We start from the raw sequence: 17,035 nt of genomic DNA on the forward strand, positions 1-17,035 counted from the left end.
GTTTTTATGGAAACCTAGGTTAGGTTAGGGATCTCACTTGGACAAATTTCAAATTTTTTTTAACTATAGCTTTTGATGTGCGGCACCGGCGAATATTCGATAGCCGACTTCAAGGCTCATCATATCATAAATGGGAATTCCGCTGAGTTCCGACGTGTCCTGGCTTGGTTTTGGGCGGCTGTTAGTAATTTTAGTCAAACTGAAATGGCACGTTTGCTGCAATTCACTACAGGTTGTTCACAATTGCCACCAGGCGGTTTTCAGGAATTGAATCCACAATTTCAAATAACTGCAGCACCGACGTTCGGTAATCTACCGACAGCGCACACGTGGTGAGTTTACGAAAATAAGCGCAAATGTTTTTCTTGTGTACATATTTCTACTTTTTCGCAATTTTTCCAATTTTTTTCTATTCTAAAGCTTCAATCAGCTCTGCCTGCCCGACTACGAGAGTTACGAACAATTTGAGAAGGCACTTCTACTGGCTATAAGTGAGGGCAGTGAAGGTTTTGGCATGGTTTAAACGTCTCTGCCATACTGTCGTCATTCAGTATCCGTTAGAGCTATGTAAAACTAGTCAGATACATACATACCAATAGAGGTATATGTGTATGAAAGTAGTTGTTAAACACTTGTCTAAAGCAGTAATTGTGTTCCTTTAATGAATTGTTATAAGTATAACATTAAGTGTGGTGAATTCAAAAGAGCAAGTGTGTGTTGATATAATCAAAGCGCAAAAGTTTATTTACCTTTCGAAATTCATATTGAAATGCAATATATTTAGCGTAAATAAGTTAGAAAAAAAAAAAATAATAACTAGAAAAGCAATAAGTAATAAGAAAAGACCGATATCATCATCAAGTATTGTGATATTTGTAATTTAAAAAATCAAGTGAAAAGAAAATCCTAGGCAAATTTCAACTGCATGCTAACATTTCTAATGAAATTGAAACTATTGAGTATTGCGTGTGAGAGTTTTGAAAAAAATATATATATTTATTTATCAAGGGGTACGTTTTTAAGTACAAAAACTAAGAAAGTCAGACAAAGTTGACGTATATCAGCAAAAGCAAATACTGAGAGAAGAAAATTTAATAGCAATCAAACTAAAAAATCAATCAGCACTGGCTCATGCGATCAAGGCTAAGCGCATAATGGTGTGAGGACCAAAATAGTAGTAAGAAAAAGCAGAAAAAACATTATGTTCCGAGCAATGTTATTCATACAAATTCATAATTGCTTTGAATTAGTTTCTCTACATCCCATTTTTTTTTCTTAAACACCACACATCGCTCCACTATGCGGTTAGCCTTAGCATATAGTATGTTGATGTGCGCCGAATAAACCTAGAATTATTTATCAAAACTGCAGTTTATTTATTTGTTATATTATCGACTTATATTAAAAGCATTTGTTAGGCTATTATTACAAGCAATAGTTGTAGAGAAATTATTAAAAATGCTGGATAATTTAACGAAGTCGTTATTTATGTATAATTTCATATTTTTAGTTATTTAAGTAGTTGGTTACCACGTTGAATGCATTTGCATAAAGAGCGATTGTATTTATTATACATACATACATAAGTAGTTGTTGCAAAATTATAATATAGTGCGAAAAAAGTAAATGAAAACTAAAATTTGAACTTAAATAAATGAAATCTAATGAAAAATTTGCATTTTCACTTATTTTCCCTTATTTATTGTATGGCGTAAGATATCTACGAAATAATAGCAAAAATTCTAAAATATGATTAAATATTTCATAACCTTATAGTATATAATTCATTGCCTAGAGAGCTTATATACCAGGAAATAGTACGGAAAGGCAATATAGGAGGTTTGTACAAAAAGTTTAAAATATATATACGTGTAATCGATTTTCGATTGTTTTGTTGCTTTATGTTGCCAATATGTACTTGCCAACAGGTTATACTTCGGACTTTACTAAGAAATAAAGTCCTCTCTCGACGAACAAAGACAAAATTCTAGAAGTAACTTATCATCCCTGTCCTGCAGGTGCAGAGGCATGAAAACGCTCCAGCTCTCAGAGTATCCAACGCAGTACCCGCCAGGAGCGGGTTCCAAAAATGCATCAAAGAATCTGGGTAAAATTTTGTGTGAAAAACAAAATTAAGAGGAACTAGCTCATGCCATTCAATACAGAAGAGGCCCGCTAATCCGGATCAATTAAAACTGGGCCCCTATCCGGAATATAAGGAAATTATCAGAACTATGTATTATGAAAAAATATTTATAAATTTCTGTTTGTTTATTATAACAAATAACACACATGTTCCAAAAAAACAAAAAAAAACTTAAACCAATAAAGCATAAAAGCGAATATAGGGAATAATAAACATGTGATCCGGATTAGAGAATACGGATAGAGAATGTCGGTCCGAATTACAAGGGACATAATAGAAATTTTGAGTTTTTGAACCCTGTCCGGATTACAGTGGAATCCGGATTAGGCCATGTCCGGATTGGCGGGCCTCTACTGTATTAACAAATGCTTGGTATGAGTCGGTTCGCCGCGAAATTTGTGCCACAATTTCTCATTTTCGACCAAAAACAGCGCCGCGTTGACATTGCTCAGGAGATGTTGGACTCAGTCCACGATGACACAGATCTGCCAGAGACCCAAACGAGTCATGGGTTTACTCTATCATTCCAATGGAAGCTGCTGCATGAGCCAAGACTAAAAAAGCGCGTCGAGTTAGGTAGAGTTTTGCTAACAGTTTTCTTCGATTGCAAGGACATCGCGCACAATGAGTTCTTGCCAAATAGTAGTACAGTCAAAAAAGAATATATTTCCTATTATTGTAATACGCAATTTGAGCAAAGCAATCCGCCAGAAATGTCCGGATTTGTGGAAGAACAAAAATTGGCTTTTGCACCATGATAACTCCTCTGCTCACGCAAATATTATATTTGACTAAAAACAACACGATAATGGTGCCTCAGATACCGTATTCTTGAGACCTCCTGTGACTTTTTTTTATTCCCAAAACTGAAGTACGACGCCACGATAGAGGAGATAAAAACTGCACCGAGGAAGAAGGAGGAGGAGCTAAACAATATCACAAAGAACTATGCCACTACAACAACGATAACAACAACATGCCAAAAAATTACTTTTTAAACTTTGAGGATTGGAAAAAATTCTGGCAAAATGACAATATATGTATCTAGGGGTGATTACTTTGAAGGCGACAAAATAGATATTCATAAATAAATAAACATTTTTTTAAGCAATACAAAATTTGCAATACTTTTTGAACAAACCTCATAATAAGACGTCCAAGTTTCATAGCAATGGTAAGCAAAACACTTTTAGACTTTCGTCCTTGGGTCTATACATAGCTCTATAATTTATGTCTAAAAAATGCATTCCAAAAAGTAACGACTCGAGTTACCGTGATCAATTATTTATACAACCTTTTTCATGAAAATAATTTGAAAAAATAAAAAATATGATACTTGCACGCTTTAAACAGTCTCGCTTTCTATTTGAATACTGCAGTGCTCATGAAAATAATTCAAAATGCCAATAATCCAAAACACGAATATTTGAAGGAAAGAAATATATCACTACAGTGATGGTTGGAATAATAGCAGTGATCTCAAAAATATATGAAATGATCTCAAAAAAATGTGGAATGGTGACTCAGTGACTCTCTTCAGTCTGAACAACTGTTTATAAATCATTGTGTCTGAACAATTTGTTCGAGTAAGGTACTAGTTTGTATGAGAATAGGCAAACTTAATTAACCTGTTCAAGGTACAAAAGAAATCTTTGTAATTTTATTCAACACTAATGTACCTAAAATTAACTTTAATAGCTACAGAAATGCATATTTAGAACATGTACCACTGCCGACCTAGCATCATATAGTTAGAAACTAGTAGAACTTCATGATCATAATATGTATGTATATCTGAAGTATACATACGTACACGCATACGTCACTAACGCGCGTACAACGTGCACATGCACATAAACATATGTATGTATCGCAAGTGAGAGTTTTACGCGTGAATCACAAATTAGGGTACGCAAAAAGTGGGCCAAATAAAGTTAGCACAATCAATAGATATGTTGTTGTCTATGACATGATACACAAATACTTGCCTATCCACACATGTACCTATGTGCATTATCATTCAGGATGAGTGCCAAATTAAAAGAAAAACATTTTGAGGCAAATAAATATGCACGCGCAGGCGTATAATACTACAAATAAAACAATTATTTGCTAAACATTTGTTTATCTTTTGGCTTTATGCTTGACTGATCAGCCACTGAGGAGCAGCTGGCATCTTTATTAACCCTCTTTGACAAAGTTCATTCGTGCTGTCATATATTATGATAATTAACATTAATATATTATTTTCGCAGCGATTATGAAATAGTTAATTAATAAACGGAAGTGAGAAAGAAAGTGTTTGCAAACATTTTTAAGATGTTGCTGAGGCTGCTGATGCTGCTTATTTAAGTCACTCAAGAGATCACAAGCTCATGTGATCTACACTGTCACTTTTATTTTTATCAAGAAAAGCAAAACCAACGCATTCAAAATAAGCTGGCATATGAAAAACGGTCGGGAATCGCGCACTACCTTATAATATATGAGATTGTCAAGCTTATGCTAAAACAACAAATATGTACATACATATGTATGTGTGGTGTGATGTATGTATGAATGTTTACTTTGATTTGGGGATCTAAGCAAAAAAGACGAAACACACCATTTTCAAGCCAACTTAATATGTGTTAGGTCATAACACTTGAAAGTAAAACCAGCTCATAAATTAGGCGGCTCAAGTGTGGCAGCAATTTTGGGTAAACTCAAAAAAGCATTGCACACACACCTGTAAGTAGACACTAATAACCGAAAAGTGCGCGTTTTTGGTGTTGCAGTTTATACGAGGTGCTTTGTTAGGGAGCTATACAATAAATTTATTTTGGTAGGCCATTTTGTCAGCAATATGCTATAGTAGACCGATCTGAACAATTTTCGAGATTGTACCGTTGACAAATTTGGTTAAGATACCTTTTCAAATAAAAAAAAAATACATACAAGGTCACGATTTTGATTATTCAGTTTGCATTGTATCGGCGGTTCCAACAAATGAGCTGGGTTTTATGGAGAGGTAAGAAAAGGACGAGTGCAAAATTTCACATCACTATCTCAAAAACTAAAAACTGTCTAAATCGACTCAGCTCGACACGCTTATCATTTATTTATATTTACTTTATAAGGACGTCTCCTTGTGGGTGTTACAAGCTTTATGGTCAACTTAAAATGCCCTGTTCAGGGTATAATAAATATATTAGATGGCTTGTTATTTTCTGGGTTCCTAAAAGTTTTCAGCCACCTCTGAACGACTGTTAATTTTTTTATGTTTATCGAATGTGTTTTATTCAAAGAGAACAACTACAATCATTATTGGAATATGAAGCTATCACTAACCCTTTCGCATACTTATATGTATTATAACTTAAGCTCTCGCAAATCAAATCTTGAAAAAAAACTTGAAAAACCTTTTCACTCTCATCAATGAAACGCCTAGTTCATATTCATATTATGCATAGTACTGCACTTACATACATATACTTACATACATATACTTTCATACCTATGCGTTTACTATATATGCATGTGTGCAAACAGAAAACGCACGACGACAAAACATTTTTTTATTACATCTAAGGTGAGCGACTTTATACTACATATGTAATTATACTAAATACCCATAAAATAAATAAACCAAAAAGATAAAAAATAAAATAAACCTGACCTGTGTCAGAAAGAAAAACTGTGGCTTATAGTAAAAGGAAATTTCACTTCAGTTCAGACCAACATAAAGCAATAGCAATGTGTGTAAATACAAATATACTTCTATATATAAATATTTCGGCATGTATGTATCTATGTATGTTTATTTGATGAAAATGTTAAAATTAGTAAAATTGTTAAACAACAAATTAGGACTTTTTACTAACTGCAAAAACTACCAAAAATGTTTGTGTATAAAGTGGTCGTGTGGCTAACTTTTTAGTCGTGTGTCAACTCGTAAATGGGCATAAGTGATTGAAGTCACACTTGAATAGCTAACTGAACGATCACGTTTGGTTTTCTTACCGTTGTTGAGACCACGAAAATATTACAATTGAAAAGTATTTACTATAAGATACAAAAGTATGTATATATATGTATATTTATGTATGTATGTATATACACATGTTCATACTACGTCCTTCACTTTTATATATGTAATATAAAACAGTTGGAACTAACAATAGTGTTCAAGTATTTGCTTTCTAATTACCAACTCGTGTTCTATAAATACATATTTAAACACTTCACTTTCGACAAACATGTATTTATAAAGTATATTTTGTTAGTATTTGCATAAAAACATTTTTTCTTTAACAAATAATGAACTTAATTCTCTCTGAAAACAGCACGTTGATTGGATATTTTATTGCCATTTTTTGAGAATACAAATCTATGTTTTTTTTTAATTTTTTTGTTTTATTTTTTAAGTTGTGAAACTGAATTTTGTTAACAAAAAAATCGAAATAAAAATTAAATCGAGAAATAATTAAAAAATGTATGAAAAAATTATTGTAATATGATAAAACTTCTAAAAAAAATTTATAAAACATTTTCGATCTAATATTGAAATGTACCCACCTAACCTTTCACCAATTCACGATCAAGCCTTTAGTTGTTAGGAAAACGAAGCAGATGTTGTGACTTTAACACTCATATTATGTAAAACATCATGATTAAGTATTAAAGAACTGGAATTTACATTTTTATTATATTTTCTTCTTTGCTTTACTAAATATAGCATACATATTTCATTTTTATATATTTGCTCTGCTTTTTATTTATGCTTATACGCAATTTTTGCTATTTACTTCATTTTTTGATATAATAACTTTTCCATTAACTTGACTTTTTATATTATATTACAACTTCTTAGAAAAATAAACTAACGCATATCTCAATTAAGAGAACTAAATTTGCCAAAAAGCTTTTTTCACTTTTTACTTCACCAATTGCTTCAATAGATATAAAATATATCACAAATTAACAAACTATATTTAACTTTAAACTTTTTGATATATATTTTTTTATTTATAATAAAATGGATGCATTTTTTCACCTTTATTATTTTACGGCTTTGCTGTATATAATAATAATACTTATTATTATTATTGAATTTGCTTCAACACATTTTTTAATATTTACTTTACTTTTAGCTCTGATAATTTTAACATAATTTACCACGCATATGCATTTTTTCTTTTATTACACATTTTTTATTATTTGATTCACCCTGCTACGCAAACAAACATAACACATTGCATTTGCATTGCATTCACTTTCACATATACACATACGACCCGATTGCTGCTGCCGACATGTCGGGCTCCTTTGGCACAATTTGCTGATTGCTCTTGGTTTTGATTTGCACTATTTGATTAGATTTAAAAGCTTAACTAGCATTTAAAATATGTGAAAACTCTTAATTGAACACTAACAACACATATTTAACTCTCAACAAAACACTTTACGATATAATAATTGCACAAATTACACGATATTTGGATTTCTCCACAACACACTACTGCCGCTGCAATGACATCTAGCTTTGCACACATATTTTTCACGTAATACTTTAACTTTTTATTAAAACTTTAACTTTAAAATATGCACAACGCTTTTATCAACACTTTTTATTTACTTTTATAGCATTAGCTATGTTTAATTTATTATAAAAATGTAAAATCCACGAAGTGTTAACAAATGACGCGATGTTATTCAAAATGTCGGCTGAACTGAAAATTTTGCGCGTATAACGGAAACAAGGAACTATCGAATTATTTCCTTTTCTGTGCTTTCGCAAGGGTGCTGCCATACGTTGTTAATTTGGAAGGATGACATTAATTGTTGAAATCTATTACACAATAATTTTAGTTAATGTAGTTGCAAGGTAAATTTTCGCGCAGTTATGTACATGTGTATGTATGTACATGCGTATGTACATATAACTAGTATACGCATTGTCAGTACAATAAATAATATACATAAATAAATGCGAAAGCTATTTGGTGTGTAATAGTTATACAAGTATGCAATTAATTAAATTACATTTCAGCGTGCAAAATTACAATTTAACTAGTAAAAAAAATAAATTATAATAATATATTTATTGCCCTTTTTTTAGCATACAAATGTATGTTTAATCTTTTTTTTAAATAATTTTTAAGATGTGAAACTGGATTTTGTTAATAAAAATCGAAATAAAAATTCAACCGAAGAATAATTTAAAAATATATGAAAAAATATAATAATATCAGTTTAATTCGTAAAATTTCTAAAAAATGGATATAAATATTTTCGATTTAATATTGAAATGTACTCACCTTACCTTTCACCAATTCACGATCAAGCCTTTAGTTGTTAGGAAAACGAAGCAGATGTTGTGACTTTAACACTCATATTATGTAAAACATCATGATTAAGTTTTAAAAAACTTTAATTTACATTTTTATTATTTTTTATTCTTTGCTTTACTAAATATAGCATACATATTTCATTTTTATATATTTGCTCTGCTTTTTATTTATGCTTATACGCATTTTTTGCTATTTACTTCATTTTTTGATATAACTTTTTATAAATAAATGTAATTAAATAATATATTTCACAATTGAATTCACTTAGATTTAATTTTTTTCACTTTTTACTTTAATAAATATGAAATATTTCAATATTAAGTAACCTGAATTTAAATTTAATTTGCTTTTCCATAATTTAATAAATATAACATATTTCATTATTGAACGAACTGATTTTTCTTAAACACATTTTTTACTATTTACTTCACTTTTTATACTAAACTTTATAGAAAAATAAAATAATATATTTATCAATTAAAGGAACTAAATTTGCCAAAAAGCTTTTTTCACTATTTACTTCACCTTTTTGCTTCAATAAATATAGAATATTTCTCAATTTAATAAACTATATTTACCTAAACGCATTTTTTATTATTTACTTCGATTTTTGATGCATTTTTTTCTTTTTTAATTTATAATAATATTATTGATTTTTTTCACTTTTATTATTATACGCCTTTGCTTTATAATAATAATTATTATAATTGAATCTTCTTCAACACATTTTTTAATATTTACTTTACTTTTAGTTTTTATAAATTTAACATATTTCATTCCACATAAACACTTTTTTCTTTTATTACACATTTTTTATTATTTGATTCACCCCTTTATGCAAAGAAACATTACACCCTGCATTTGCATTGCATTCACTTTCGCATACACATACATATATTATACGACCCGAATGCTGCTGCCGACATGTCGGGGCTCCTTTGGCACAATTTGCCGATTGCACATTGCATTGATTTGCACTATTCGATTTAAAAACTTAATTAGCATTTAAAATATACGAAAACTCTTAATTGAACACTTACAACACTTATTTAATTATCAACAAAACACTTTACGATATAATAATTGCACAAATTACACGATATTTGGATTTCTCCACAACACACTACTGCCGCTGCAATGACAGCTAGCTTTGCACACATATTTTTCACGTAATACTTTAACTTTTTATAAAAATTTCAACTTTAAAGTATGCACATCGCTTTTAGCAACACTTTTCATAAACTTTTAAAGCATTAGCTATGTTTAATTTATTATAAAAATGTAAAATCCACGAAGTGTTAGCAAATGACGCGATGTTATTCAAAATGTCGGCTGAACTGAAAATTTTGCGCGTATAACGGAAACAAGGAACTATTGAATTATTTCCTTTGCTGTGCGTTCGCAAGGGTGCTGCCATGCGTTATCAATTTGAAAGGATTTAAATAATTTTTGAAAACTATTACACAATAATTTTACGCATTTACATATGGATGTATGTACATATTTACATATATTATACGCATTGTTAGTACCACAAATATTGTATATATAAATGCGAAAGCGATGTGCTGTGTAATAGTTATACAAGTATGCAATTAATTAAATTACATTTCTGCGTGCAAAATAACGTAATTTAACTAGTAAAATAAAATATATTTATTGTTATTTAACTATGTTGTTAGACCACTATAGGGTCATTTTTTTACTTTTTAGTGAAATAAAAAAAATGATTTAGCATTTCATATGCACATAAGTATATAGTATGTATATATAATAATATACGAGTGTATTCGGTTTCATTGACAGAAACGAGTAAAGGGTTGTTTACATAAAATGTCATAATCACATTAACAGCTCAATAGAAATTAAATTTAATCAAAGAAACATGTTTTCAACATCAATAATGAATCTTCCTGAGTAAAATAATATTTTTCAAAAATAAAAATTGAAAATTGATATTACTTCACTATGTTATGCATATTTGTAGATAACTATTAATTAATACGATTTTTATTGCCCCAAAAAAGTGCAGATAAGTACATACATATGTACATATATATTTTTTATAAATATGTGAGGGCTAAAACCTTTCATTTTCGTTTTCGATGTGAGAATTTTGTAAGTTCAAACATTTCATTCATTGTATAATTTCATTAAAGCTTAAAACGTGCATTCATGTACGCGCAATAATGTCCCGAAATGAGATATGTGTACTTGATAATAAAAAGTGAAATTTACCGCCTGTTTGCCTGTACATTACTAATGTTTACTGTCTTTTGTTTTTGTTGCATTTCTTATTGTCTTTCCGACTTTTTAACTCTTTTCTAATTTCTTTTTTTTTCAGCATAACGATTTCAAAGTTGTGTGTTTATTTTGTTTTGTTCCTTTTTTATTTTATGGCCTCGTCGACATGGCTATGAACCGGTATGTGATGCGTCAAAAATGTAACGAGTTGTCAATACATATAGCGAACAAGCTAAATAGTAGAGTAAAGAAACGAAATTCTTTATTTAATTTTTGTCCATATAATATTTATATACCTATGTATGTATGTATGTATGTTACATGCAAAATGCCGAGTATGTACATACATATATAAATATGTTTTGGTAAACCGTAGTAATGAGAAGTGAGTACTTACTTGGTCAGTGTTACAAACTAGTTTAAGGGTTCATTGGGTCAGTTTGTACTACGCGCTTGAAAAGCGAAAAGAAATCTACTAAAACCATTAAAATATAAAACAAATTTCTTTTTAGTTATACGATTTTCGTTTTTTATATTATTTTATTTTTGTATATACATATGTGCATATTATAAATATACATTTTACTTAAGTACATATAGTTAATAAAGAAGTACAAAAATCTGTCGCACTTATTATAATATAGAATTTCTAAATATACATATGTATATATTTTTAAATAATTTAATAAATAGTCTATAAGCTAATGTAAAATAAATAGATTTGGCAAAGAAGTAAGTTCATCATTTTCCTTTAAGGACATATGAAATGTAGTCTAAGGTATTATATTTTTATTTTTTTTTAATTTGCATAATTATTTAAATTTTTTACATTTTTCGTATTGTTTAAAGTATTTTTTAACATCTTTATTTAAACTCGCAAAAATATTTGCAGTCGCATAGTTGTAGACTAAGAAATGTACGGAAATACGGCTTATATAAAAATCCGAATAAAAAACAAACAAAATGAAAAGTGGCAACACTGACATTTGACATTTGCCTACACCCACAGTTCCTTTTGCAATATTCCGCTTCCGTTGCATTCGCTTAGCTAAATCTACGTTATAACATTTCACTACTTCCTTCTTCATGACATTTGCACAATTATTTGGCGGCTTTTAGTTTCACCTACGCGCATTTTATCGCCAGCGTGCACATGGAATTCTTCGAGCAGAAAATCAAATTCTTCGTGCAACTCATCTTGTGGCCTTTCATCATACCTTGCGCATTCTTGTAGCAGACAAAGTAATTATTGGCTGAGGTTTGATCTGCAATTTTATCACCTTCTTTGCAATAGTATTTACGCTTCTTTACAGGCGCTGCAGTTGGCTTAGACGTTGTGCTGTAGACATTCATCGCGGCCGCTTGCTGCACATAAGCATCCAATATATTCTTCTCATTGCTATCATCGCCCTGTGCATCTTCGTTAGCGTCCACCATCGATGCTTGCATTTGTCCACCATATTTCTGCAATAGACTTGCAATATTTTGTGCTTTAAGAGCCTGCTCTTGCCGGCGTTTGGCATCTTGCAGCGCTTTGTACGCTTCCAGTTGCAAGCGTTTATTCTCCGATACTGTATAGCTGCTGATGATCGCGTCGGGCGTGCAAGCAGCATACGTTTGTGCATCGCAAATGCGCGATTGTGCATTAAAAGCGGTGTATGGCGGACACGAGTAGGATAGTACTTTGCCATCCTTCTTGCTGCAGACATAATAGCGCGTGCAGTCGGTGGTGTTCGGTTGGCGTACGCCAGTGGCGCAAGTGATGACTTCAACATTGTTTAATTCATTGAGCGTTTGTGTGTGCCCCAGTAGCGGTAATATTGTGTTTCGAAAAACATCATAACTAACAAAATTGCCACCCATATTGACCAGTTGTGAGCCATCGGCGAGAGATGATGAAGTGTGTGTGTTGTAAGGCTTCACCTTATTGGCAGCGTTTGTATAAGTGGGTCGTGTAGCGGTAGCGCCTGCAGACGGACGCGGCATATAGGAGTGTTTGTTACCACCGGTGCCACCACTGTAGTTCGGTTCCTCATATTGATTGCTTATATCCGCTTTATCGTTGTCATAATTGTAGGTGAACAATTGTGGCAGTGGACGCGCTTGATTGTCATTATAATCGTCCGATTCGATCTCCATGCTCTCGATTTTATGACCATTTGGACGTAACTTGACTTTATGTGTGTCGATGTGTGGCGCGAAGAGTGAGGGGCGTCCTAAATTTAATGGGCGTGGCAGATCATCGTATTGTACAGTCGGATAGCGATCGGTCGATTGAAACAGTTTATTAACATTATTATCGCTTAAATGTGGACTCGGGGAAAAATACTCGGTAAGTGTTGGCGATGTTGGTTGATAGTCGTTGGGACGTGCGGTGGTCGCGCCCAAGTCTGTGGCATATGATGGTGCATATTGTGCCACGTAGCTGGGCGTTGGTGTGGTGGAGACTTGCGGACGCTCGGTGGTAAAGCTTGCTAAAAATTTCTGATCTACGAAAGTGTGTGTTGGACCATAGTTTTGTTGATAACCGTTGTGATTTTTGGTGTTGAGTGGCGGATAAAGTCCTAAACTCTGTCCGTAGCTGTCTACAATCTCCTTTTCACCCGAGTTCGTGGACAACAGATGCACCGGTATGACATTGTTGTGTATGATGGTATTACTCGGTTGGCTATAACTACTAGCCGGACGCAGTAGCGGTTTATGCTGATTGTTATAAGTGCCAGAGAATTGGCTAAATTTGTTATCGTTTTCCTGATAATCCACTTGCTGATTTTTGTTGTTATTGTTGCTATTAAAGTATGCCGCGAAAGGATTCTGTTGTGTCTGCGCTTGAAATGCTGAAGCGGGCAAGAAGAGCGGTTGTATTAGTGGCTGCGCGTAATAGCCTGCGTTCGGTATTATTTTCGGTACGTTTTGTGTGGCAATCATTTGTTTAGACAATTCTAAAACTGTTTTTAATGTTTCCTCAGATATTTTTGGTGAATTGTGACCATAATCGGACTGATCGGTACCGTAGTGCGGCAAAGTGAAGAGTACCGAGCCTTCGGGACGATTTACGACAATTTGCGAGTTCGAATATCCTGTAGTATCGTAACGTTTCGGCAGCGCATTGGTGAGTACAACCTTTGTTTCCGGTTTAAGTTTGTTATCTAAATGTTCTTGCAAAAGTGTTTTATTTTTGGAAGCCATTGGATATGTGGCATATGTTGTGGTAGACTCTGGTGCCTCAGTAGTGGTTGTGTCGGTTTTTTCTTTTGAATTCGCCTCAAAAGTAGGTTTAATCAAATTAAATTTGTTTTGTATATTAAAATGTGCCAGGAAAGCATTTAACTGATCGGGCCGCAAATCCGTTTGCTGCTCTCCGTCCTTCTGATATTGGGTTTTCAGTCCATCGATTAATTGTGACAAACGCTGTAAGTGTGCTGTTAATTTTGGATCGATTTTTGACTTTTTCGTCGATGTCTCGAGGTTTATTTCATTTTCATCATCTTCGATGAGGTGCTCCTCACCTTCGTGATCTTCGTTTTCACGATTTTCCACTTGCAGAAAGCCATCCATTTCCATGAGCTCCCCAACACCATCTCCACTAGACTCAATTTCAATGTCATCTCGTAACGCTTCCCTCTCTTCTTCGTTGTTTATATTATTTTGTATCACAACCTCCACATCATTTCCGCTGTGTCCTTTGTTCATGGAAGATATTGCTGCATCCGATTCATCATCTTCGTGCTTATTATTTATTATATGTAGATCTGCATTTTTGAGCTTGTTTGTTGGTGTTATTTGTTTGGGATTTTGTATTTCAGTTATCGTCGTCGGCGTAACATCCGCATGAGCTTCTACCTTGCTACCGCGTGTACCAACTCCTAGTGTACATTCCCACTCATCGTCGGGCAGTACACATAGTCCAAGATTGTGTTCATATATTAGGCCCGATTCACATTTTTCAGGCACCCAAACATGACGCTTAGAAGGTAGCTCAAAGCATTTGTAATACGCCTCGCAGCGTGTTTTGTGTGGACGCGTCTTCTCCGGACATGGCTTGCCTACCGAAAAGAGAGAAAGATTTAGTTATTTATGAAATGAAAATTTAAAAATAGTCGAGCGCTCAATTGAGCAAACAACATATAAGGGATCAATGAAATTTAAAGTTAGAAACGAGGTTTATTGCCAGTCTATGAAATTTAGGCGCTTTGAATGGCAGGATATCACACACGGCTTCTGTGGTTTGGTTGTTACTAGGTCCAGAGTTTGATCAAAACCTCATACTGGCATTAAGTAGTTTTTAGCGTTCGCTTCTAGTTTAGCATTGAAAAAAAAACTTGGATCATATTTCTCTTGTAAAGCTTTCAGAAAATCTTTGGCTAACTATCACTTGAAGTCCTTTCAGATTTCTCATTAGTGCAGAGTGATGTTGCTAATATACCGCATAATCAGAACTTTCTAAAAAAATACTCCCACAAAACCCAGAAGGAAACATGGGTTACGCTATAAAGACAATACACAAATGATCAGCGTGACGAGTTAAGTCGATTTAGTCATGTCCGTCTATATGTATAGTAACTGGACCTTCAGTTTTTGAAATATGGATCTGAAATTTTGCACACGCCCTTTTCTTTTTAGAAGCTGTTCACTTGTCGGAACCGTTAGTATTGCACAACTACAGCTCAAGTCGTTGTATGGACTTCACGAAATTTGGCACTGACTATTTTCGAATAAATTGTTGAGATCGAACAACCATAGCATTTGGGTGATATACAAACTGACCGATCAAAATCAAGATAATGATCGTTTTATACCCTTTATGCCATGAAAAATGCAACTGTGAAGGGTTTTATAGCTTCGATGTAACCGAAGTTAAAGTTTTTTGTTTATATATGTATGAATATTTTTTTCTATGTGCACTTTTTATAGCTTCAAAAATAATATTTTATTTCCATTTGAAATATCCTTAATATTTTATATTCATATGAAGATATTTTACTTGTGCACTGTGTCATAGTTTTGTTAATTTAACAGTTCACTTATCATTTTGCGTATGCTCGCTAATAGTTCGTACCTTCCGAAAAGTAGAATAATCCAAATATTATCATCGCATATATTTCAAAACGCATTTTTCTAGATTAGCTTGCACACCACTATACACCAATGGACGTACATACATACGTCCAAATAATAACGAAAAATTATTTTTAAATATCAAAACACGAACCGACTGTGGTTGTTGTTATCTATTTCGAAAATTCGTTCGCGCAAGACAGCGGTTCAATTTTTTTTCAATCCGTAAGCGTTCGTTTTATTCACTTTTTAATAGCCAAAATATCCTCTTCACTCTAAGTCAAAGATAAACCGTTAAATTGCGCGCCAGGCCGTTGCGTATGCCGTCCAAGGCATGAATGATTTTACAAGAAGCCGCGCTCGTGTTTATGACTAAATTTGTTAATATAATATTCATACTTTCTTAAGCCTCATTTAAACGGCTGCAAACTAACACTTGTGAAATTATGAAAAATGAGAAATACATACATATGTACATATATATACAAAAGAGAAATATGCACGAAGCTAATGTCCGTCCGTAAACTGCAGACTGGAAATGCTACCATTTCTACGGAATGCGCACATTTGCCTACAAACACAACTACACATACATATGCATGTTACTCTTTCTTAGTAAACGTTTTTGTTGTCGCATTTAAATGCGAGCAAAGTGCTAAAATACGAAAAAAGTGTAAAGACGGAAGTCGAGAAGTAACAATTCTGGCCACTGTGCGCATAGTTCGTTGATGGATTCTCGTAGGTCGGAAGCGGTAATTCACAAATACATACACAAATAGATGGGTTTGTGTGCATGAGCATTTTTCAGCTGCGAAAAAGCACGCGCCTGTCTGCTTGTTTAGTGCACTATCGTTGGCGTTTGCCGCGGCAAATTTCCGTACTGTTGTTGTTATTGTTAGCATATTGGTTTAATGTAGTAAATTGTCTTAATAATGTGTTAAACAAGCCACTATTTGCCGCTCATTGCAATCCCGACATATTCCACAACCCCAACGGACACCAAGGCACTGTATGTATCATACACGCTAACATACAAACATACATTGAACTTACAAATTGTTTAAACAAATACACATAAGCGTCAGCAATAAGTTTTACATTTTGTTGTAGTTGATTTGTTAATATAACAAAAAGCGAATGTAAATAAAAAGAAATTTCACTTTTTGATTGGTAAACCATACGATAACGTGAAAAGTAGATAAAGTTACGTTATAGATACAAATACATTTACATATGTATGTACGTATGTACATAC

At 32.8% G+C, this 17,035-nt stretch overlaps 2 protein-coding genes across 8 annotated transcripts in view; one reads left to right on the forward strand and one right to left on the reverse strand.

The window, feature by feature from the left end:
- Positions 1–1,674, forward strand: part of LOC126752461 (apoptosis-resistant E3 ubiquitin protein ligase 1) — a 39,786-nt gene extending 38,112 nt beyond the window's left edge. For all 7 annotated transcript variants that reach the window (XM_050463268.1, XM_050463269.1, XM_050463273.1 and 4 more), the window contains 2 exons: positions 70–332; positions 421–1,674. In XM_050463268.1, the coding sequence (XP_050319225.1) occupies positions 70–332; positions 421–523 (366 nt within the window). In that variant the 3' untranslated portion in view covers positions 524–1,674. The remainder of the gene's footprint in view (positions 1–69; positions 333–420) is intronic.
- A 10,077-nt stretch (positions 1,675–11,751) lies between these two features.
- On the reverse strand, positions 11,752–15,836 carry LOC126752460 (uncharacterized). The gene is made up of 2 exons (XM_050463267.1): positions 15,782–15,836; positions 11,752–14,768 (listed from the first exon to the last, which is right to left on the reverse strand). The coding sequence occupies exons 1-2, from the start codon at positions 15,834–15,836 to the stop codon at positions 11,848–11,850; spliced, it is 2,976 nt and encodes a 991-aa protein (XP_050319224.1). The 3' UTR covers positions 11,752–11,847.
- Positions 15,837–17,035: the final 1,199 nt, after the last annotated feature.

The sequence above is a fragment of the Bactrocera neohumeralis genome, chromosome 3 (genome assembly GCF_024586455.1).
Source record: "Bactrocera neohumeralis isolate Rockhampton chromosome 3, APGP_CSIRO_Bneo_wtdbg2-racon-allhic-juicebox.fasta_v2, whole genome shotgun sequence".
NCBI lineage: Eukaryota > Metazoa > Arthropoda > Insecta > Diptera > Tephritidae > Bactrocera > Bactrocera neohumeralis.